Source organism: Scyliorhinus torazame, chromosome 11 (assembly GCF_047496885.1).
Source record: "Scyliorhinus torazame isolate Kashiwa2021f chromosome 11, sScyTor2.1, whole genome shotgun sequence".
Taxonomy (NCBI): Eukaryota; Metazoa; Chordata; class Chondrichthyes; order Carcharhiniformes; family Scyliorhinidae; genus Scyliorhinus; species Scyliorhinus torazame.
This window is the reverse complement of record NC_092717.1, coordinates 3,369,613-3,393,258: the sequence shown is the minus strand read 5'-3', so window position 1 is coordinate 3,393,258 and position 23,646 is coordinate 3,369,613. Positions and strand designations below refer to the sequence as shown.

Below are 23,646 nucleotides of genomic sequence, written 5' to 3'. Positions count from 1 at the left end.
AGCACTGCGCGGCCTAGTCAACGTGATCCCAGCACTGCGCGGCCCAGTCAAAGTGAACCCAGCACTGCGCGGCCTAGTCAACGTGACTAGGGTCACTGTGCGGCCCAGTCAACGTGAACCCAGCACTGCGCGGCCTAGTCAACGTGACCCTAGCACTTCGCGGCCTAGTCAATGTGACCCCAGCACTGCACGGCCTAGTCAACGTGACCCCAGCACTGCACGGCCTAGTCATCGTGACCCCAGCACTGCGCGGCCTACTCAACGTGATCCCAGCACTGCGCGGCCCAGTCAACGTGACCCCAGCACTGTGCGGCCTAGTCAACGTGACCCCAGCACTGCGCGGCCCAATCAACGTGAACCCAGCACTGTGCGGCCTAGTCAACGTGACCCCAGCACTGTGCGGCCCAGTTAACGTGACCCCAGCACTGCACGGCCTAGTCAACGTGACTAGGGTCACTGCGCGGCCCAGTCAACGTGACCCCAGCACTGCACGGCCTAGTCATCGTGACCCCAGCACTGCGCGGCCTACTCAACGTGACCCCAGCACTGCGCGGCCCAGTCAACGTGACCCCAGCACTGCGCGGCCTAGTCATCGTGACCCCAGCAATGCGCGGCCTAGTCAACGTGACCCCAGCACTGCGCGGCCCTGTCAACGTGACCCCAGCACTGCGCGGCCCAGTCAATGTGACCCCAGCACTGTGCGGCCTAGTCAACGTGACCCCAGCACTGCGCGGCCCAATCAACGTGACCCCAGCACTGTGCGGCCTAGTCAACGTGACCCCAGCACTGTGCGGCCCAGTTAACGTGACCCCAGCACTGCACGGCCTAGTCATCGTGACCCCAGCACTGCGCGGCCTAGTCAACGTGACCCCAGCACTGCGCGGCCCAGTCAACGTGACCCCAGCACTGCGCGGCCTAGTCATCGTGACCCCAGCACTGCGCGGCCTAGTCAACGTGACCCCAGCACTGCGCGGCCCAGTCAACGTGACCCCAGCACTGCACGGCCTAGTCAACGTGACCCAGCACTGCGCGGCCCAGTCAACGTGACCCCAGCACTGTGCGGCCTAGTCAACGTGACCCCAGCACTGCGCGGCCCAGTCAACGGGACCCCAGCACTGTGCAGCCTAGTCAACATGGCCCCAGCACTGCTCGGCCTGGTCAACGTGACCCCAGCACTGCGCGGCCCAGTCAACGTGACCCCAGCACTGTGCAGCCTAGTCAACATGACACCAGCACTGCTCGGCCTGGTCAACGTGATCCCAGCACTGCGCGGCCTAGTCAACGTGACCCCAGCACTGCGCGGCCCAGTCACCGTGACCCAGCACTGCGCGGCCTAGACAACGTGACCCCAGCACTGCGCGGCCTAGTCAACGTGACCCCAGCACTGCGCGGCCCAGTCAACGTGATCCCAGCACTGCGAGGCCTAGTCACCGTGACCCGAGCACTGCGAGGCCTAGTCAACCTGACCCCAGCACTGCAAGGCCTAGTCAACGTGACCCGAGCACTGCGTGGCCCAGTCAACGTGACCCCAGCACTGCGAGGCCTAGTCAACGTGACCCCAGCACTGCACGGCCGAGTCAACGTGACCCCAGCACTGCGAGGCCTAGTCAACGTGACCCCAGCACTGCGCGGCCTAGTCAACGTGACCCCAGCACTGCGCGGCCCAGTCAACGTGACCCCAGCACTGCGCGGCCCAGTCAACGTGATCCCAGCACTGCGCGGCCTAGTCAACGTGACCCCAGCACTGCGCGGCCCAGTCAACGTGATCCCAGCACTGCGAGGCCTAGTCACCGTGACCCCAGCACTGCGAGGCCTAGTCAACCTGACCCCAGCACTGCAAGGCCTAGTCAACGTGAGCCCAGCACTGCGTGGCCCAGTCAACGTGACCCCAGCACTGCGAGGCCTAGTCAATGTGACCCCAGCACTGCACGGCTGAGTCAACGTGACCCCAGCACTGCGAGGCCTAGTCAACGTGAGCCCAGCACTGCGCGGCCCAGTCAACGTGACCCCAGCACTGCGCGGCCTAGTCAACGTGACCCCAGCACTGCGCGGCCTAGTCAACGTGACCTCAGCACTGCGCGGCCTAGTCAACGTGACCCCAGCACTGCGCGGCCCAGTCAACGTGACCCCAGCACTGCGCGGCCCAGTCAACGTGATCCCAGCACTGCGCAGCCTAGTCAACGTGACCCCAGCACTGCGCGGCCTAGTCAACGTGACCCCAGCACTGCGCGGCCTAGTCAACGTGACCCCAGCACTGCGCGGCCTAGTCATCGTGACCCCAACACTGCGCGGCCTTGCTGAGCGTATCAGGAAGAGACTGGAACAGGGACAGTTTGTCAATTAGGTTCAATTTCTGTGGAAGGGCAGTTCTTGCACAATGATTACCTAAAGTCTGTCGCCATAATTTGTTTTTAGTCATTTAAAAATTCAGGGCGTCTTTGAGGGACAATCATGGTCTTCCACCTACATCAGCTGCCCCCCCCCCCCCCCCCCCCTCACCCAGTGGGACCACTGTACCCCCATCTTCCAATGGGACTTTGGTATGTAATCTGGGATCTGCTCTGGGACCTGCTCAGGGATCTGCTCTGGGACCTACTCTGGGATCTGCTCTGGAACCTGCTCTGGGATCTGCTCTGGAACCTGCTCTGGGATCTGCTCTGGGACCTACTCTGGAATCTGCTCTGGGACCTACTCTGGAATCTGCTCTGGGGCCTGCTCTTGGAGCTGCTCTGGGACCTACTCTGAGACCTACTCTGGGATCTTCTCTGGGGCCTGCCCTGGGACCTACTCTGGGATCTGCTCTGGGACCTAATCTGGGATCTGCTCTGGGACTCGCTCTGGGACCTACTCTGGGATCTGCTCTGCGATCTGCTCTGGGGCCTGCTCTGGGATCTGCCATGCAACCTGCTCTGAGACCTAATCTGGGATCTGCTCTGGGACTCGCTCTGGGACCTACTCTGGGATCTGCTCTGCGATCTGCTCTGAGACCTACTCTGGGATCTGCTCTGGAACCTGCTCTGGGACTTGCTCTGGGACCTGCCATGGAACCTGCTCTGGGATCTGCTCTGGGACCTACTCTGGGATCTGCTCTGGAACCTGCTCTGGGACCTACTCTGGGATCTGCTCTGGAACCTGCTCTGGGATCTGCTCTGGGGCCTGCTCTGGGATATGCTCTGGGACCTACTCTGGGATCTGCTCTGGAACCTGCTCTGGGACCTACTCTGGGATCTGCTCTGGAACCTGCTTTGGGATCTGCTCTGGGACCTACTCTTGGATCTGCTCTGGGGCCTCCTCTGGGATATGCTCTGGGACCTACTCTGGGATCTGCTCTGGGACCTACTCTGGGATCTGCTCTGGGACCTACTCTGGGATCTGCTCTGGGACCTGCTCTGGGACCTACTCTGGGATCTGCTCTGGGACCTGCTCTGGGATCTGCTATGGGACCTGCTCTGGTATCTGCTCTTGGATCTCCTCTGGGACCTGCTCTGTGATCTGCTCTGGGACCTGTTCTGGGATCTGCTGCAGGATGTGATCCTGGGCCTGCTGTCTGCTGTCAGGCTGAATCCACCATTGCAATCTCCTGCTGTACAACTAGAACTGGACTTGAACCCAGACTTGGAGTCACGTGTGTCGCTGAATCACACCTTCCAGCAGTCACAGTGAGACACTGTTAACAGTGATCTGTCCTCTGCTCAGTCCTCCACACTCTGAGCTGCTTTCCCGTTACCTTCCTCGTGTTTTTAACGGAAACACAAGTCCTCCTTCCCAAAGAATCCAGCACCTGGAATCAGCTATTGTCCCTCAGGTTCCCAACTTTCCCGCTATCACCACCAACCATTCAGTGCTGTCGCTGCCGGCCACAACTCCTCACCCTGAGCCTGAGCTTGGGCTGCCTCACACAGTAGAGCAGGAACAAATGACCACTAGGATCTGAAATAACACCACTGCTTGTATCGCATCAACTGATGTGGGAGTTTTCTGTGATCACAAAGCCCAGTCACAGCCAAATACCCACCCCCGGGAAACACTGTGGTATTGTTGTGACCTCCCCCCCACCCCCGGGTTGGGTAAGGATCACTCTTTCTGTTGTGTCAGTGATTCATCCCAGCCCCGTGCGTCTCTGTGGTTAAGATGGAAAAGCTCTTCCTTCCCTGGAATTGTGCATCATCATTATGGAGATTCCCTCAAAACACTTGCAAAAGCACAGAAGGATTTTCTGTCACACATCCAACAATAACACCTGATTAGGCGCCTCCAATGTTCATAGATCAGACTCCGAGCACAGACTCAAGCTGTCAACACTGCTTCACTCATTATAACCTCCAGCTTACAACATCTATTCTTCCCTGGTCACAGTCTGTTGTTACAACAAAACTGATGATTGAAAATACTCCGACTTCTCCAAGGTTCTGGGACTGTCCTCCTCTGGATTGGGAAGCTCTCTTGTTGAATACGCCTTCCTGGGAGAGGATTCAAACCAATGCCTAAACCCAGAGCCTCACAAAGCCGACAGCAAAACTCAAACTTCATGTTCTAAAGACTGTCACCCAGCAGCTGAGCTGATCACCGAGGTGCGATCTCTCACAAATAAAATAACAACTGGGATTTGACAGGAAAGGCAGCAGGAAGATTTGTTTTAAAAACAGCAAGTGGTCACAATCTGACAAGCACTGTCCGATGCAGATTCAGGGTATTTAGCACATTTTCTGGAAAAGAAGATATTCTCAGGACAATGGGGAAAATCATGGGAATTGGGGCTAATTGGCTGACTAGCACAGGCAGGATGCGTTGAATGGCCTCCAGCATTCAATGATTAACCGTAAGAAGATTCCAAGGTGGCACAGCAATTGTACAGGGGGAACACAGACACAGCAAAACGGGGCAGAATTAGGGCCAGGAACAGGAGCTGGAGCAGGAGCAGGAGCAGGAGCAGGATCAGGAGCAGGATCAGGAACTGGAGCAGGAACAAGTACAGGATCATGAGCAGGAACTGGAGCAGTATCTGGAGCAGGAGCAGGATCAGGAACTGGAGCAGAATCAGGAGTATGGGCTGAATCAGGCAGAGCGAGTACCTCCCGAACAGAGCAATGCTCACTATGAGAAGCTGTAAACAGGTGTATAAAGTGGGCAGCATAGTGGTTAGCACTATGGCTTCACAGCGCCAGGGTCCCAGGTTCGATTCCCGGCTTGGGTCACTGTGCGGAGTCTGCACGTTCTCCCCGTGTCTGCGTGGGTTTCTCCGGGTGCTCTGGTTTCCTCCCACAAGTCCCGAAACACGTGCTGTTCGGTAATTTGGACATTCTGAATTCTCCCTCTGTGTACCCGACTAGGGGAATGTGGCAACGAGGGGATTTTCACAGTAACTTCATTGCAGTGTTAATGTAAGACTACTTGTGACAATAAAGGTTATTATATTATTAAAAAATGAGTAGACGATGAGTTAGTATCTAAGTGTTCGCAACGTCTGTGTTTAAGACTTTTAACAAGATTGCAGTTTGCAGTTTGTGTTGAGCAAGTTTTTTTTAGCAAAATATAATTTATTCATAAAACATTGTGAAATGCTCAATGACAGAAAGTGAGCAAGCAGACTCCTGATGGAGCTCATTGTTTTAGAGAGCAGAGTGTACAGCCTGTCAATTCTTAACACAAACACGGCGAGTTCACAGGTTCTGATCCAAATGTGTCCAACACTTCTGAACTATTACAGAAGTTGCAAAGTATGACATTCCTGTGAGCAGCAGTAAGATGTACTACTGTAAACAACACCGCTCAGAGGCTGCCATAATGTCTGGTATGTAGGACAGGTTCCAGGATTATACCTGGCTCATTGAGCAGCAGATCAAGTCAACTCTTTGTGATTTATTACCGAAGAAATTACTGAAATGGTGCAAGAGAATCCGAGTGAGCTGTTGAGAGGAGGCATCGCAGCTCCCACTCCCTACACTTGATTTAGATCCACTCCTTAAATTACAATTTCATCAGCAAGGAGTTATTGCAGAGTAGCTGAGGAGAGATTCACTAATATATCGCTTCACCTCTGACCCCAGCCAGCTAACATGTGAAAAATATAAACAATTCACGCTGAATGGTCTCTGAAAGAGCAGGAATCTAGTTAGAAATGATAGATAAGGGCGCAGCCCATAGAAGCTTCTCGTATCAGAGAGTTCAGTCATGTTCTAAATCACAGTTACAGAAACAAACCGGCATTATTATGTTAAAGGAGAACAACTTCAGGGGGAGGGTGCAGGTGGACGGAGATTGGTTGCGAGTGAGAGTCCTCTGACCATCCTGGGGGAGATTAAGGTGTTGGGGGATTTGACTTCCAATCTGAAAAAGAGACAGGAAACTGGTAACTGTCAAACTAGGAAAGATCATCAGAAAAGCAATGTGGTAGTCACCACTGTTTGTACAATACGTATATGAGGGGTATTACGGTAAGGCTCCTGTACTACAGGCACGGGGGTAGATCCCTGCCTGCTGGCTCCGCCCAGTAGGCGGAGTATAAATGTGTGTGCTCACCGAACTGCAGCCATTTCGGCAGCAGCTGCAGGAGGCCACACAACTCTGTGTAATAAAGCCTCGATTACGCTCTACTCTCGTCTCATTGTAATTGATAGTGCTTCAACGCCCGCTAATTATATTACAGAATTACACAGAAACTACATCACAGGAACTGGTCACTAAACGCAACAAGTGTTTCTGCTCCGCCTGCCCCGCCTGCCCCCTCTTCAGCTCACCCTATCCCCATATCCCCCCATCCCAGAGTGGTCTGGGGACAGGGCAAGACCACGTCATTCATTAACTGCGATGGGATATCCGGAGATTCATAGACGAAGAATCATTGAATTCCTACAGTGCCGAAGGAGGCCATTGGGCCCATTGAGTCTGCACCAACCCTCTGAAAGAGCACCCTACCCAGGCACACTCCCCCACCTAACCTTTGGGGCAATTTATCATGGCCAATCCACCTAACCTGCACATCTTTAGACTGTGGGGGGAAACCGGAGCACCCGGAGGAAACCCACGCACACACGGGGAGAACGTGCAGACTCCGCACAGACAGTGACCCGAGGTCGTAATTGAACCTGGGTCCCTGGCGCGGCGAGGCAGCAGTGCTAACCACTGTGCCACTGTGCTGTCCACTAAATGTATTTGGAAAGAAAAGTTCTGATTTTGTGATTATTCTAATTTCAAATCTTTATGGAATTGTTGTCTTGTAACAATTTAAATCTGATTTGGTAATTTATAGAAACACTACCCCGCCCAGTGAAAATTAGGAATCTTTTATTTTATTCAGCACAAGACGGTTACAGAAAGGGGACAGAATGTAAAATATAACAGAAGAGCAGCATTGACTACATTCTGTTCAGCTGGCTGTGAGGGTTAATCTTTACATTTACAAGTTCCCAGCTTAGCACTGGTGTAGAACAGAAATGTGCGGTTCGTGTCACAGCAGTAATTTGACAGGTTTCTGGAGTATTCACCTTGTGGTACCAGTGCTTTATCTCGGTGAAATCTGCTGATTGTATTTCTTACTCCATTAGTAAGCCAGTCATATTGGGGAAGGTTTTCTGCCAACACAGAGACAGAATATTAAATCATAAGACCAGCTCCTGGCTTCTTTCAAGCTCACTCAGCTTCTCAGAGCAAGGTGAATTAGAATTTACAAGCTCACTATTTTCCTTCATATTTCCTTGGCAACTGGCTTGTTGCAATGTAAATATACTCAAAATATGTAGCCAGTGCAAGCAATTAGCATCCAGGTCAGAAATAGCAAATCCGACTGGGGATAGGAACAGGAGGGGCCATTCAGCCCCTTGACTCAGTTCTGCTGGCCCATTATGTCGTGGCTGATCTTCAGTTCAACTCCATTTATCTTATCTTGCTCCAAATCCCTTGCCCCCAAAATACCACATCCACCACAGCATTAGCCCCCAAATGCCTACCAGATGAAGTCATTTCTCTTATCATATTCTTTAGTCATTTAAAAAACCTTAATCTGATCACCCTTTAACCTGCCAAACTCTAACCCAGACACAATCCCGCCATCTGAGCATTCGTAACATGGCTAAACAGGTTGAGGGTCAACTTGTAAATCCTTCCAACATAGGTCGGAAAAAATGATAAAATGAAATGAAAATCGCTTATTGTCACACGTAGCCTTCAAATGAAGTTACTGTGAAAAGCCCCTAGTCGCCACATTCCGGCGCCTGTTCGGGGAGGTTGGTACGGGAATTGAACCGTGCTGCTGGCCTGCCTTGGTCTGCTTTCAAAGCCAGCGATTTAGCCCAGTGCTAAACCAGCCCCAAGTGGGAGAGGTTCCTGGTCAGACATCCTCAATGTGGAGGGGTGTCCCTCAAACTACAGGCTGCTGGAGACAGCTTAGTGACCTATTCCAGGAAAGACTAGCTACGGAAACAGATGTAAACGTGTTCTTTGTCTGCATCATGTGCCACTCGGTATTGGAAACGGAGATGTGATACCCCATCCAAATGGCCTTGTCTGTACCCTTTATAAGTCAATGGGTATGGGGGGGGGGGGGGGGGGGGTGCTGTTCGCCGGCTGCTTTGCCATTGGAAACGTCCGATGCCTGGGTCTCCATATCAGAGTTCAAATTCTCGACTTCCGCATCTCTGCGCCGGGTCCCATTCCAACACTACCACATTTTCAGAGAATTTCATAGAATTTACAGTGCAGAAGGAGGCCATTCGGCCCATCAGGTCTGCACTGGCGCTTGGAAAGAGCACCCTACCCAAGCCCACACCTCCACCCTCTCCGTAACCCAGTAACCCCACCCAACCCAACCTTTTTGAACACTAAGGGCAATTTAGCATGGCCATCCTACCCAGGCACACTCCCCCACAACCCCACCTAACCTAAGGGCAATTTATCATGGCCAATCCACCTAACCTGCACATCTTTGGACTGTGGGAGGAAACCGGAGCACCCGGAGGAAACCCACGCAGACACGGGGAGAAAGTGCAGACTCCACACAGACAGTGATCCAAGTCGGGGATCGAACCTGGGACCCTGGAGCTATGAAGCAACTGTGCTAACCACTGTGCTGCCGTGCTGCCCCATTTGGCTAACATATTACATTAATGGACATGAGTGACCATCCCACTTCCTGCTGGAGTGTCTCAGCTCTATTATTAGATGTCCTACTTTATATAAGAACTCCAAGACCCAGCCCAACAGTTGAACTCAACCCAGATGCCATCCCTTTGCAATTTCCTATTGGCTATTCCAGTGAAAGAGCGATGTGTCTCTTTGCTGGATTTGCTTTGTTCTTTGTTCAGGTCAGTTTGATCAGGAACTGCAAGTGATGCTGGCACCTGATGGTCAGCCGATCATGTGCAGAAAGTATTTGGTTGCAGAGTGCCCGGCTGCTTCCTCTGCCTGTCTCTTGGTCATTTTGCATAGCTCACTGTGAGGGGTGAATATTCCTGATGTCCCTAGAAGCTCAGCATTGGCACAAGGAAGACCCTTTAAGGAGATAATCCTTATTTTGACTCAACTAATCAATCCTGAAGCATTCCAATCTGGATTCAGAATGACCTCCATCCATTCAGAGCGGATTGCTTCTCAGCGTGATGATGTCAGGTAGAAAGGCCATGCATCGCAGTGATTGGCTGACTGAATCAAACACTCTGGGTGAGTGTAATAGGCAGAGTACAGTCCGTACTCAACCAACCAATGCTTGCAAAACACAAAACAAATGTTGGATGCGATTGGGCAGTACTTCCTGAACAATCCTGAGTGCGCTCATAGCTACACTAACAGCCAATTAAAAATAATCAGTAGAGTTTGTAACATGGCTCATTTACGCTAGCTGGAAGCGGCAGATATCATACACAAGGATCCATTCTCAGCAAACAAAAGGAAATGCTCAAACCATGTCTTCTTTTAGTAACCGGTGAGCTTGGAGAGCCAATAGTTCTTTCTCCATGGCAACGTCTCCGTGAATTTGATTCAAACTTGCTAACGAATCCGCACCCTTTTCTCATGTAGTATAAATTGTAGGAAATTTGGCATTCTTGTGTTTGTCCTGGTGGGTGCAAGTAAAAAAAGACACCAACACGTATCTCTTTACAGAAGTAATGAAGGTTTGTGTGTTGCAGTTTCTAGATCACTATGTCTAGGGTCCCCCCCCCCCACCCCCACACCTGCCTCCCCGCCCCCCCCCCCCCGGCCCCCGGCCCCCGCCCCCGCCCCCCCCCCCGGCCCCCCCGGCCCCCGCCCCCCCCCCCCCCCCGGCCCCGGCCCCCGCCCCCGCCCCCCCCCCCGGCCCCCGGCCCCCGCCCCCCCCCCGGCCCCCGGCCCCCGCCCCCCCCCCCCGGCCCCCGGCCCCGGCCCCGGCCCCCGCCCCCCCCCGGCCCCCGGCACCCCCCCCCCCCGGCCCCCCCCCAGCCCCCGGCCCCCCCCCGGCCCCCCGGCCCCCCCCCCCCCGGCCCCCCCCCCGGCCCCCGGCCCCCCCCCCCGCCCCCCCCGGCCCCCGGCCCCCGCCCCCCCCCCCGGCCCCCCCCCGGCCCCCGGCCCCCGCCCCCCCCCCCAGCCCCCCCCCCGGCCCCCCCCCCCGGCCCCCGGCCCCCGCCCCCCCCCCCCCCAGCCCCCCCCCCCCGGCCCCCCCCCCCGGCCCCCCCCCCCGGCCCCCGGCCCCCCCCGGCCCCCGGCCCCCCCCCCCGGCCCCCCCCGGCCCCCGGCCCCCCCCCCCCCCCGGCCCCCGCCCCCGCCCCCCCCCCCCGGCCCCCCCCCGGCCCCCGGCCCCCCCCCCCCCCCCCGGCCCCTGGCCCCCCCCCCGGCCCCGGCTGCTGTATTTACCAGGAGTGAAGATGGTTCTCGATTGGCTGCTCCGGATCTTCCAATCCCAGCCAGGTGTAACTCGGTTTGTCTGGCGCGCCCTCCCACCACCCGGAAACCCAATGTGGGGAGGGGGTCACCTTCGCTGGGGGCCGGAAGATCCATCAGCAGGAAGCACTGGAAAATTCAGCCCCTTTTAACGTTAAGAGCTTCTTTTCTTTATAAAAGTAAAACTAAAAGAAGCGTACGTGAGCGACTCAGGGATTAAGGGCAATTTATCCTTTTGTTATTAAACCGGGAGAACTCTCGTCCCTTTTAGATTTCCCAGAATCTCGGAGAGTCAATGTTCCTGTGATCTCCCAAAGCCGTTGGAGCTTCTTCTAATTTCCCATCAGGAGGAGTCACTCTTCAGGAACAAAGCTGGTCACCCTGACACAATTCACTTTGCTGCCTATCACTTGCCTTGTCTGTCTCCACGTCTCTACTGATGCTGACAGCTGATCCTTTGGCCACTGCTCAGGCTGTCCACCACCAGCTCCCGTAATTTATCTGGCCCAATGAAGCTGATTCTCTCCATCTCCCTCAGCTCCTGCCGTTAATGATAGACCGCCTCTTGGTGCAGAGCGAGAAACAGAAGCTAACTCAATTTGAGGACGTGGATTCTGAGAGGACGGGCCAGATAATTGGAGAGCCGGGCACTGTCTGTAGATTCCACCTTGCCTGTCGATACCTGAAATAAAATTCAAAATAATAATAGCACAAAATTAATCAAACTTAAATTGCTTATTTAATCACTAGGAAAGTGTGAACTTGTACAAAGCCAACTGGTTCATTAATGTCCTTTGGGGAAGGAAATCTTACCCAGCCTGGTCTACATGTGACCCCAGACACACACCACTGGAATTAACTTGGACCTGCCCTACGCCAAGCAAGCCGGTGACTCGACAGAACCTACCACCATCTTCTCAGGTCCACTCAGAATGACAACAAATGCAGTGTCCACATCTCAAGAATGTTTTTAGAATTTCATGACATTGTGTGACCTGAACTTTATGATTTAGATTGATGTAAAATAATCATTTTAACCATTGATGCTCCACGTGGAGACTGCAGTTGATGGCAAGAGAAGCCCATCTTTATGGGAGATGTGGCCCAGGCCACAGTCACCCTGGACATTGCCCTCTGGCGGAGCTGGGTGACCAGCTCTATTTCCAGCTTCCCAGCAGTTGATGTGACCATACCACCAGCACAGGAGATGGAGCAAGGCACAGAGAGGGTGACACAGAGTGAGGGAGGCACAGAGAGGGTGAAACAGAGTGAGGGAGGCACAGAGTGAGGGAGGCACAGAGTGAGGGTGGCACAGTGTGAGGGAGACACAGAGTGAGGGAGACACAGTGTGAGGGAGGCACAGAGTGAGGGAGGCACAGTGTGAGGGAGGCACAGAGTGAGGGAGACACAGTGTGAGGGAGACAAAGAGTGAGGGAGGCACAGAGTGAGGGAGACACAGTGTGAGGGAGACACAGAGTGAGGGAGGCACAGAGTGAGGGAGGCACAGTGTGAGGGAGGCACAGTGAGGGAGGCACAGTGAGGGAGGCACAGAGTGAGGGAGACACAGTGTGAGGGAGGCACAGTGTGAGGGAGACACAGTGTGAGGGAGGCACAGAGTGAGGGAGACACAGAGTGAGGGAGGCACAGTGTGAGGGAGGCACAGTGAGGGAGGCACAGAGTGAGGGAGGCACAGAGTGAGGGAGACACAGTGTGAGGGAGGCACAGAGTGAGGGTGACACAGTGTGAGGGAGGCACAGAGTGAGGGAGGCACAGAGTGAGGGAGACACAGTGTGAGGGAGGCACAGAGTGAGGGTGACACAGTGTGAGGGAGGCACAGAGTGAGGGAGGCACAGAGTGAGGGAGGCACAGAGTGAGGGAGACACAGAGTGAGGGAGGCACAGAGTGAGGGAGGCACAGAGTGAGGGTGACACAGAGTGAGGGAGACACAGAGTGAGGGAGACACAGAGTGAGGGAGGCACAGAGTGAGGGAGACACAGAGTGAGGGAGACACAGAGTGAGGGTGGCAGAGAGAGAGGGAGGCACAGAGTGAGGGAGACACAGAGTGAGGGAGGCACAGTGTGAGGGAGACACAGTGTGAGGGAGGCACAGAGTGAGGGAGGCACAGAGTGAGGGAGACACAGAGTGAGGGAGGCACAGAGTGAGGGAGGCACAGAGTGAGGGAGACACAGAGTGAGGGAGGCACAGAGTGAGGCAGACACAGTGTGAGGGAGGCACAGAGTGAGGGTGACACAGTGTGAGGGAGGCACAGAGTGAGGGAGGCACAGAGTGAGGGAGGCACAGAGTGAGGGAGACACAGAGTGAGGGAGGCACAGAGTGAGGGAGGCACAGAGTGAGGGTGATACAGAGTGAGGGAGACACAGAGTGAGGGAGGCACAGAGTGAGGGAGACACAGAGTGAGGGTGGCACAGAGTGAGGGAGGCACAGAGTGAGGGAGACACAGAGTGAGGGAGGCACAGTGTGAGGGAGACACAGTGTGAGGGAGGCACAGTGTGAGGGTGACACAGAGTGAGGGAGGCACAGAGTGAGGGAGACACAGAGTGAGGGAGGCACAGAGTGAGGGAGGCACAGTGTGAGGGAGACACAGAGTGAGGGAGACACAGAGTGAGGGAGGCACAGAGTGAGGAAGACACAGAGTGAGGGAGACACAGAGTGAGGGAGGCACAGAGTGAGGGAGACACAGTGTGAGGGAGACACAGAGTGAGGGAGACACAGAGTGAGGGAGACACAGAGTGAACGAGGCACAGAGTGAGGGAGGCACAGTGTGAGGGTGACACAGAGTGAGGGAGGCACAGAGTGAACGAGGCACAGAGTGAGGGAGGCACAGTGTGAGGGTGACACAGAGTGAGGGAGGCACAGAGTGAGGGAGACACAGAGTGAACGAGGCACAGAGTGAGGGAGGCACAGTGTGAGGGAGACACAGAGTGAGGGAGACACAGAGTGAGGGAGGCACAGTGAGAGGGTGACACAGTGTGAGGGAGACACAGTGTGAGGGAGACACAGAGTGAGGGAGACACAGAGTGAGGGAGGCACAGAGTGAGGGAGGCACAGTGTGAGGGAGACACAGAGTGAGGGAGACACAGTGTGAGGGAGACACAGAGTGAGGGAGACACAGGGTGAGGGAGACACAGAGTGAGGGAGGCACAGAGTGAGGGAGACACAGTGTGAGGGAGGCACAGAGTGAGGGAGACACAGAGTGAGGGAGACACAGAGTGAGGGAGGCACAGTGTGAGGGAGACACAGAGTGAGGGAGGCACAGTGTGAGGGTGGCACAGTGTGAGGGAGGCACAGAGTAAGGGAGACACAGTGTGAGGGTGACACAGTGTGAGGGAGACACAGTGTGAGGGAGACACAGAGTGAGGGAGACACAGAGTGAGGGAGGCACAGAGTGAGGGAGGCACAGTGTGAGGGTGGCCAGAGTGAGGGAGGCACAGAGTGAGAGAGACACAGAGTGAGGGAGGCACAGAGTGAGGGTGACACAGTGCGAGGGAGGCACAGAGTGAGGGAGACACAGAGCGAGGGAGGCACAGAGTGATGGAGGCACAGTGTGAGGGTGGCACAGAGTGAGGGAGGCACAGAGTGAGGGAGACACAGAGTGAGGGAGGCACAGAGTGAGGGAGACACAGAGTGAGGGAGGCACAGAGTGAGGGAGGCACAGAGTGAGGGTGACACAGAGTGAGGGAGACACAGAGTGAGGGAGGCACAGAGTGAGGGAGACACAGTGTGAGGGTGGCACAGAGTGAGGGAGGCACAGAGTGAGGGAGACACAGTGTGAGGGTGACACAGTGTGAGGGAGACACAGTGTGAGGGAGACACAGTGTGAGGGAGGCACAGTGTGAGGGTGGCACAGAGTGAGGGAGGCACAGAGTGAGGGAGACAAAGAGTGAGGGAGGCACAGAGTGAGGGAGACACAGAGTGAGGGAGGCACAGAGTGAGGGTGGCACAGAGTGAGGGAGGCACAGAGTGAGGGAGACACAGAGTGAGGGAGGCACAGAGTGAGGGAGACACAGAGTGAGGGAGGCACAGAGTGAGGGAGGCACAGAGTGAGGGAGGCACAGAGTGAGTGAGACACAGTGTGAGGGAGGCACAGAGTGAGGGAGGCACAGAGTGAGGGAGGCACAGAGTGAGTGAGACACAGTGTGAGGGTGACACAGAGTGAGGGAGGCACAGTGTGAGGGAGGCACAGAGTGAGGGTGACACAGTGTGAGGGAGACACAGTGTGAGGATAACACAGTGTGTGGGAGGCACAGTGTGAGGGAGGCACAGAGTGAGGGTGACACAGTGTGAGGGTGACACAGTGTGAGGGTGACACAGTGTGAGGGAGACACAGAGTGAGGGAGGCACAGAGTGAGGGAGGCACAGTGTGAGGGAGGCACAGAGTGAGGGAGGCACAAAGTGAGGGAGGCACAGAGTGAGGGAGACACAGAGTGAGGGAGGCACAGAGTGAGGGAGACACAGAGTGAGGGAGGCACAGTGTGAGGGAGGCACAGAGTGAGGGAGGCACAAAGTGAGGGAGGCACAGTGTGAGGGAGACACAGAGTGAGGGAGACACAGAGTGAGGGAGGCACAGAGTGAGGGAGACACAGAGTGAGGGAGGCACAGTGTGAGGGAGGCACAGTGTGAGGGAGGCACAGTGTGAGGGAGGCACAAAGTGAGGGACGCACAGTGTGAGGGAGGCAAAGAGTGAGGGAGACACAGAGTCAGGGAGGCACAGAGTGAGGGAGGCACAGTGTGAGGGAGGCACAGAGTGAGGGAGGCACAGTGTGAGGGAGGCACAAAGTGAGGGAGGCACAGTGTGAGGGAGGCAAAGAGTGAGGGAGACACAGAGTGAGGGAGGCACAGTGTGAGGGTGACACAGAGTGAGGGAGACACAGAGTGAGGAGGCACAGAGTGAGGGAGGCACAGTGTGAGGGAGTCACAGAGTGAGGGAGGCACAGAGTGAGGGAGGCACAGTGTGAGGGAGGCACAGTGTGAGGGTGACACAGAGTGAGGGAGACACAGAGTGAGGAGGCACAGAGTGAGGGAGGCACAGTGTGAGGGAGTCACAGAGTGAGGGAGACACAGAGTGAGGGAGACACAGAGTGAGGGAGGCACAGAGTGAGGGAGGCACAGAGTGAGGGAGGCACAGAGTGAGGGAGTCACAGAGTGAGGGAGGCACAGAGTGAGGGAGACACAGTGTGAGGGGGACACAGTGTGAGGGAGGCACAGTGTGAGGGAGACACAGAGTGAGGGAGACACAGAGTGAGGGAGGCACAGAGTGAGGGAGGCACAGAGTGAGGGAGGCACAGAGTGAGGGAGGCACAGTGTGAGGGAGTCACAGAGTGAGGGAGGCACAGAGTGAGGGAGGCACAGAGTGAGGGAGACACAGAGTGAGGGAGGCACAGTGTGAGGGAGACACAGTGTGAGGGGGACACAGAGTGACGGAGGCACAGAGTGAGGGAGACACAGAGTGAGGGAGGCACAGAGTGAGGGAGACACAGAGTGAGGGGGACACAGAGTGACGGAGGCACAGAGTGAGGGAGACACAGAGTGAGGGAGGCACAGAGTGAAGGAGACACAGAGTGAGGGAGACACAGAGTGAGGGAGACACAGAGTGAGGGAGACACAGAGTGACGGAGGCACAGAGTGAGGGAGACACAGAGTGAGGGGGACACAGAGTGAGGGAGACACAGTGTGAGGGGGACACAGAGTGAGGGAGACACAGTGTGAGGGGGACACAGAGTGACGGAGGCACAGAGTGAGGGAGACACAGAGTGAGGGAGACACAGTGTGAGGGAGACACAGTGTGAGGGAGAAACAGTGTGAGGGGGACACAGTGTGAGGGGGACACAGAGTGACGGAGGCACAGAGTGAGGGAGACACAGAGTGAGGGAGACACAGAGTGAGGGGGACACAGAGTGAGGGAGACACAGTGTGAGGGAGACACAGAGTGAGGGAGGCACAGTGTGAGGGTGGCCAGAGTGAGGGAGGCACAGAGTGAGAGAGACACAGAGTGAGGGAGGCACAGAGTGAGGGTGACACAGTGTGAGGGAGGCACAGTGTGAGGGTGACACAGAGTGAGGGAGGCACAGAGTGAGGGAGACACAGAGTGAACGAGGCACAGAGTGAGGGAGGCACAGTGTGAGGGAGACACAGTGTGAGGGAGACACAGTGTGAGGGAGACACAGAGTGAGGGAGACACAGAGTGAGGGAGGCACAGAGTGAGGGAGGCACAGTGTGAGGGAGACACAGAGTGAGGGAGACACAGTGTGAGGGAGACACAGAGTGAGGGAGACACAGGGTGAGGGAGACACAGAGTGAGGGAGGCACAGAGTGAGGGAGACACAGTGTGAGGGAGGCACAGAGTGAGGGAGACACAGAGTGAGGGAGACACAGAGTGAGGGAGGCACAGTGTGAGGGAGACACAGAGTGAGGGAGGCACAGTGTGAGGGTGGCACAGTGTGAGGGAGGCACAGAGTAAGGGAGACACAGTGTGAGGGAGACACAGAGTGAGGGAGGCACAGAGTGAGGGAGGCACAGTGTGAGGGTGGCCAGAGTGAGGGAGGCACAGAGTGAGAGAGACACAGAGTGAGGGAGGCACAGAGTGAGGGTGACACAGTGCGAGGGAGGCACAGAGTGAGGGAGACACAGAGCGAGGGAGGCACAGAGTGATGGAGGCACAGTGTGAGGGTGGCACAGAGTGAGGGAGGCACAGAGTGAGGGAGACACAGAGTGAGGGAGGCACAGAGTGAGGGAGACACAGAGTGAGGGAGGCACAGAGTGAGGGAGGCACAGAGTGAGGGTGACACAGAGTGAGGGAGACACAGAGTGAGGGAGGCACAGAGTGAGGGAGACACAGTGTGAGGGTGGCACAGAGTGAGGGAGGCACAGAGTGAGGGAGACACAGTGTGAGGGTGACACAGTGTGAGGGAGACACAGTGTGAGGGAGACACAGTGTGAGGGAGGCACAGTGTGAGGGTGGCACAGAGTGAGGGAGGCACAGAGTGAGGGAGACAAAGAGTGAGGGAGGCACAGAGTGAGGGAGACACAGAGTGAGGGAGGCACAGAGTGAGGGTGGCACAGAGTGAGGGAGGCACAGAGTGAGGGAGACACAGAGTGAGGGAGGCACAGAGTGAGGGAGACACAGAGTGAGGGAGGCACAGAGTGAGGGAGGCACAGAGTGAGGGAGGCACAGAGTGAGTGAGACACAGTGTGAGGGAGGCACAGAGTGAGGGAGGCACAGAGTGAGGGAGGCACAGAGTGAGTGAGACACAGTGTGAGGGTGACACAGAGTGAGGGAGGCACAGTGTGAGGGAGGCACAGAGTGAGGGAGGCACAGTGTGAGGGAGACACAGTGTGAGGATAACACAGTGTGTGGGAGGCACAGTGTGAGGGAGGCACAGAGTGAGGGTGACACAGTGTGAGGGTGACACAGTGTGAGGGTGACACAGTGTGAGGGAGACACAGAGTGAGGGAGGCACAGAGTGAGGGAGGCACAGTGTGAGGGAGGCACAGAGTGAGGGAGGCACAAAGTGAGGGAGGCACAGAGTGAGGGAGACACAGAGTGAGGGAGGCACAGAGTGAGGGAGACACAGAGTGAGGGAGGCACAGTGTGAGGGAGGCACAGAGTGAGGGAGGCACAAAGTGAGGGAGGCACAGTGTGAGGGAGACACAGAGTGAGGGAGACACAGAGTGAGGGAGGCACAGAGTGAGGGAGACACAGAGTGAGGGAGGCACAGTGTGAGGGAGGCACAGTGTGAGGGAGGCACAGTGTGAGGGAGGCACAAAGTGAGGGACGCACAGTGTGAGGGAGGCAAAGAGTGAGGGAGACACAGAGTCAGGGAGGCACAGTGTGAGGGAGGCACAGTGTGAGGGAGGCACAGAGTGAGGGAGGCACAGTGTGAGGGAGGCACAAAGTGAGGGAGGCACAGTGTGAGGGAGGCAAAGAGTGAGGGAGACACAGAGTGAGGGAGGCACAGTGTGAGGGTGACACAGAGTGAGGGAGACACAGAGTGAGGAGGCACAGAGTGAGGGAGGCACAGTGTGAGGGAGTCACAGAGTGAGGGAGGCACAGAGTGAGGGAGGCACAGAGTGAGGGAGACACAGAGTGAGGGAGACACAGAGTGAGGGAGGCACAGAGTGAGGGAGGCACAGAGTGAGGGAGGCACAGAGTGAGGGAGTCACAGAGTGAGGGAGGCACAGAGTGAGGGAGACACAGTGTGAGGGGGACACAGTGTGAGGGAGGCACAGTGTGAGGGAGACACAGAGTGAGGGAGACACAGAGTGAGGGAGGCACAGAGTGAGGGAGGCACAGAGTGAGGGAGGCACAGAGTGAGGGAGGCACAGTGTGAGGGAGTCACAGAGTGAGGGAGGCACAGAGTGAGGGAGGCACAGAGTGAGGGAGACACAGAGTGAGGGAGGCACAGTGTGAGGGAGACACAGTGTGAGGGGGACACAGAGTGACGGAGGCACAGAGTGAGGGAGACACAGAGTGAGGGAGGCACAGAGTGAGGGAGGCACAGAGTGAGGGAGGCACAGAGTGAGGGAGGCACAGTGTGAGGGAGTCACAGAGTGAGGGAGGCACAGAGTGAGGGAGGCACAGAGTGAGGGAGACACAGAGTGAGGGAGGCACAGAGTGAGGGAGACACAGAGTGAGGGGGACACAGAGTGACGGAGGCACAGAGTGAGGGAGACACAGAGTGAGGGAGGCACAGAGTGAGGGAGACACAGAGTGAGGGAGACACAGAGTGAGGGAGACACAGAGTGACGGAGGCACAGAGTGAGGGAGACACAGAGTGAGGGGGACACAGAGTGAGGGAGACACAGTGTGAGGGGGACACAGAGTGAGGGAGACACAGTGTGAGGGGGACACAGAGTGACGGAGGCACAGAGTGAGGGAGACACAGAGTGAGGGAGACACAGTGTGAGGGAGACACAGTGTGAGGGAGACACAGTGTGAGGGGGACACAGAGTGAGGGAGACACAGAGTGAGGGAGACACAGAGTGAGGGAGACACAGTGTGAGGGGGACACAGAGTGACGGAGGCACAGAGTGAGGGAGACACAGAGTGAGGGAGACACAGAGTGAGGGGGACACAGAGTGAGGGAGACACAGTGTGAGGGGGACACAGAGTGAGGGAGACACAGAGTGAGGGAGACACAGAGTGAGGGAGACACAGTGTGAGGGGGACACAGAGTGACGGAGGCACAGAGTGAGGGAGACACAGAGTGAGGGAGGCACAGAGTGAGGGAGACACAGAGTGAGGGAGACACAGAGTGAGGGAGGCACAGAGTGAGGGAGGCACAGAGTGAGGGAGGCACAGAGTGAGGGAGACACAGAATGAGGGAGGCACAGAGTGAGGGAGACACAGAGTGAGGGAGGCACAAAGTGAGGGAGGCACAGAGTGAGGGAGACACAGAGTGAGGGTGACACAGTGTGAGGGAGGCACAAAGTGAGGGAGGCACAGAGTGAGGGAGTCACAGAGTGAGGGAGGCACAGAGTGAGGGAGACACAGTGTGAGGGAGGCACAGAGTGAGGGAGACACAGTGTGAGGGAGGCACAGAGTGAGGGAGACACAGTGTGAGGGAGGCACAGAGTGAGGGAGGCACAGAGTGAGGGAGGCACAGAGTGAGGGAGGCACAGAGTGAGGGAGGCACAGTGTGAGGGAGGCACAGTGTGAGGGAGGCACAGAGTGAGGGAGACACAGAGTGAGGGAGGCACAGAGTGAGGGAGGCACAGAGTGAGGGAGGCACAGAGTGAGGGAGGCACAGTGTGAGGGAGGCACAGAGTGAGGGAGACACAGTGTGAGGGAGGCACAGAGTGAGGGAGGCACAGAGTGAGGGAGGCACAGAGTGAGGGAGGTACAGAGTGAGAGAGGCACAGTGTGAGGGAGACACAGAGTGAGGGAGGCACAGTGTGAGGAAGGCACAGAGTGAGGGAGGCACAGTGTGAGGAAGGCACAGAGTGAGGGAGACACAGAGGGAGGGAGGCACAGAGTGAGGGAGACACAGAGTGAGTGAGGCACAGAGTGAGGGAGGCAGAGTGAGGGAGACACAGAGTGAGGGAGGCACAGAGTGAGGGAGGCACAGAGTGAGGGAGGCACAGAATGAGGGAGACACAGAGTGAGGGAGGCACAGTGTGAGGGAGGCACAGTGCGAGGGAGGCACAGAGTGAGGGAGGCACAGTGTGAGGGAGACACAGAGTGAGTGAGGCACAGAGTGAGGGAGACACAGAGTGAGGGAGACACAGAGTGAGGGAGGCACAGAGTGAGGGAGGCACAGAGTGAGGGAGGCACAGAGTGAGGGAGACACAGAGCGAGGGTGACACAGAGTGAGGGAGACACAGTGTGAGGGAGGCACAGAGTGAGGGAGGCACAGAGTGAGGGAGACACAGAGTGAGGGAGGCACAGTGTGAGGGAGGCACAGAGTGAGGGTGGCACGGTGTGAGGGAGACACAGAGTGAGGGAGGCACAGAGTGAGGGAGGCACAGAGTGAGGGAGACACAGAATGAGGGAGACACAGAGTGAGGGAGGCACAGTGTGAGGGAGGCACAGTGTGAGGGAGGCACAGAGTGAGGGAGACACAGAGTGAGGGAGACACAAAGTGAGGGAGGCAAAGAGTGAGGGAGGCACAGAATGAGGGAGGCACAGAGTGAGGGAGACACAGAGCGAGGGTGACACAGAGTGAGGGAGACACAGTGTGAGGGAGGCACAGAGTGAGGGAGGCACAGAGTGAGGGTGGCACAGTGTGAGGGAGACACAGAGTGAGGGAGACACAGAGTGAGGGAGGCACAGAGTGAGGGAGACACAGAGTGAGGGAGGCACAGTGTGAGGGAGACACAGAGTGAGTGAGGCACAGAGTGAGGGAGACACAGAGTGAGGGAGACACAGAGTGAGGGAGGCACAGAGTGAGGGAGGCACAGTGTGAGGGAGGCACAGTGTGAGGGAGACACAGAGTGAGGGAGACACAGCGTGAGGGAGACACAAAGTGAGGGAGGCAAAGAGTGAGGGAGGCACAGGGTGAGGGAGGCACAGAGTGAGGGAGACACAGAGCGAGGGTGACACAGAGTGAGGGAGACACAGTGTGAGGGAGGCACAGAGGGAGGGAGGCACAGAGTGAGGGTGGCACAGTGTGAGGGAGACACAGAGTGAGGGAGACACAGAGTGAGGGAGGCACAGAGTGAGGGAGGCACAGAGTGAGGGAGACACAGAGTGAGGGAGGCACAGAGTGAGGGAGGCACAGTGTGAGGGAGGCACCGTGTGAGGGAGACACAGAGTGAGGGAGACACAGAGTGAGGGAGACACAGAGTGAGGGAGGCATAGAGTGAGGGTGGCACAGAGTGAGGGAGGCACAGTGTGAGGGAGGCACAGAGTGAGGGAGGCACAGTGTGAGGGAGGCACATAGTGAGGGAGGCATAGAGTGAGGGTGGCACAGTGTGAGGGAGACACAGAGTGAGGGAGACACAGAGTGAGGGAGACACAGAGTGAGGGAGGCACAGAGTGAGGGAGACACAGAGTGAGGGAGGCACAGTGTGAGGGAGGCACAGAGTGAGGGAGACACAGAGTGAGGGAGGCACAGAGTGAGGGAGGCACAGAGTGAGGTAGGCACAGAGTGAGGGAGACACAGAGTGAGGGAGGCACAGTGTGAGGGAGGCACAGAGTGAGGGAGGCACAGAGTGAGGGAGACACAGAGTGAGGGAGGCACAGAGTGAGGGAGGCACAGAGTGAGGGAAGCACAGAGTGATGGAGGCACAGAGTGAGGGAGGCACAGAGTGAGGGAGACACAGAGTGAGGGAGACACAGAGTGAGGGAGGCACAGAGTGAGGGAGGAACAGAGTGAGGGAGACACAGAGTGAGGGAGACACAGAGTGAGGGAGACACAGAGAGAGGGAGGAACAGAGTGAGGGAGACACAGAGTGAGGGAGACACAGAGTGAGGGAGGCACAGAGTGAGGGAGGCACAGAGTGAGGGAGACACAGAGTGAGGGAGGCACAGAGTGAGGGAGGCACAGAGTGAGGGAGGCACAGAGTGAGGGAGGCACAGTGTGGGGGAGGCACAGTGTGAGGGAGGCACAGAGTGAGGGAGACACAGTGTGAGGGAGGCACAGAGTGAGGGAGGCACAGAGTGAGGGAGGCACAGAGTGAGGGAGGCACAGTGTGGGGGAGGCACAGTGTGAGGGAGGCACAGAGTGAGGGAGACACAGTGTGAGGGAGGCACAGAGTGAGGGAGACACAGTGTGAGGGAGACACAGTGTGAGGGAGGCACAGAGTGAGGGAGACACAGTGTGAGGGAGGAACAGAGTGAGGGAGACACAGTGTGAGGGAGGCACAGAGTGTGGGAGACACAGAGTGAGGGAGGCACAGTGTGAGGGAGCCACAGAGTGAGGGAGGCACAGAGTGAGGGAGGCACAGAGTGAGGGAGGCACAGAGTGAGGGAAGCACAGTGTGAGGGAGACACAGAGTGAGGGAGGCACAGAGTGAGGGAGGCACAGAGTGAGGGAGGCACAGTGAGAGGGAGACACAGAGTGAGGGAGACACAGAGTGAGGGAAGCACAGTGTGAGGGAGCCACAGAGTGAGGGAGGCACAGAGTGAGGGAGGCACAGAGTGAGGGAGGCACAGAGTGAGGGAGGCACAGTGTGAGGGAGACACAGAGTGAGTGAGACACAGAGTGAGGGAGTCACAGTGTGAGGGAGACACAGAGTGAGGGAGGCACAGAGTGAGGGAGACACAGAGTGAGGGAGGCACAGAGTGAGGGAGGCACAGAGTGAGGGAGGCACAGAGTGAGGGAGTCACAGTGTGAGGGA

General features: G+C 56.8%; 1 protein-coding gene across 1 annotated transcript in view; it reads right to left on the bottom strand.

Annotated features, from left to right (window-relative positions):
* Positions 1-5,134, bottom strand: part of LOC140386079 (uncharacterized) — a 182,564-nt gene extending 177,430 nt beyond the window's left edge. Inside the window, exons 1-3 of the mRNA XM_072468657.1 lie at positions 4,854-5,134; positions 3,241-3,633; positions 2,789-3,123 (exon numbers count right to left, since the gene is read on the bottom strand). Of these exons, the coding sequence (XP_072324758.1) occupies positions 2,789-3,123; positions 3,241-3,633; positions 4,854-5,134 (1,009 nt within the window). The remainder of the gene's footprint in view (positions 1-2,788; positions 3,124-3,240; positions 3,634-4,853) is intronic.
* Positions 5,135-23,646: the final 18,512 nt, after the last annotated feature.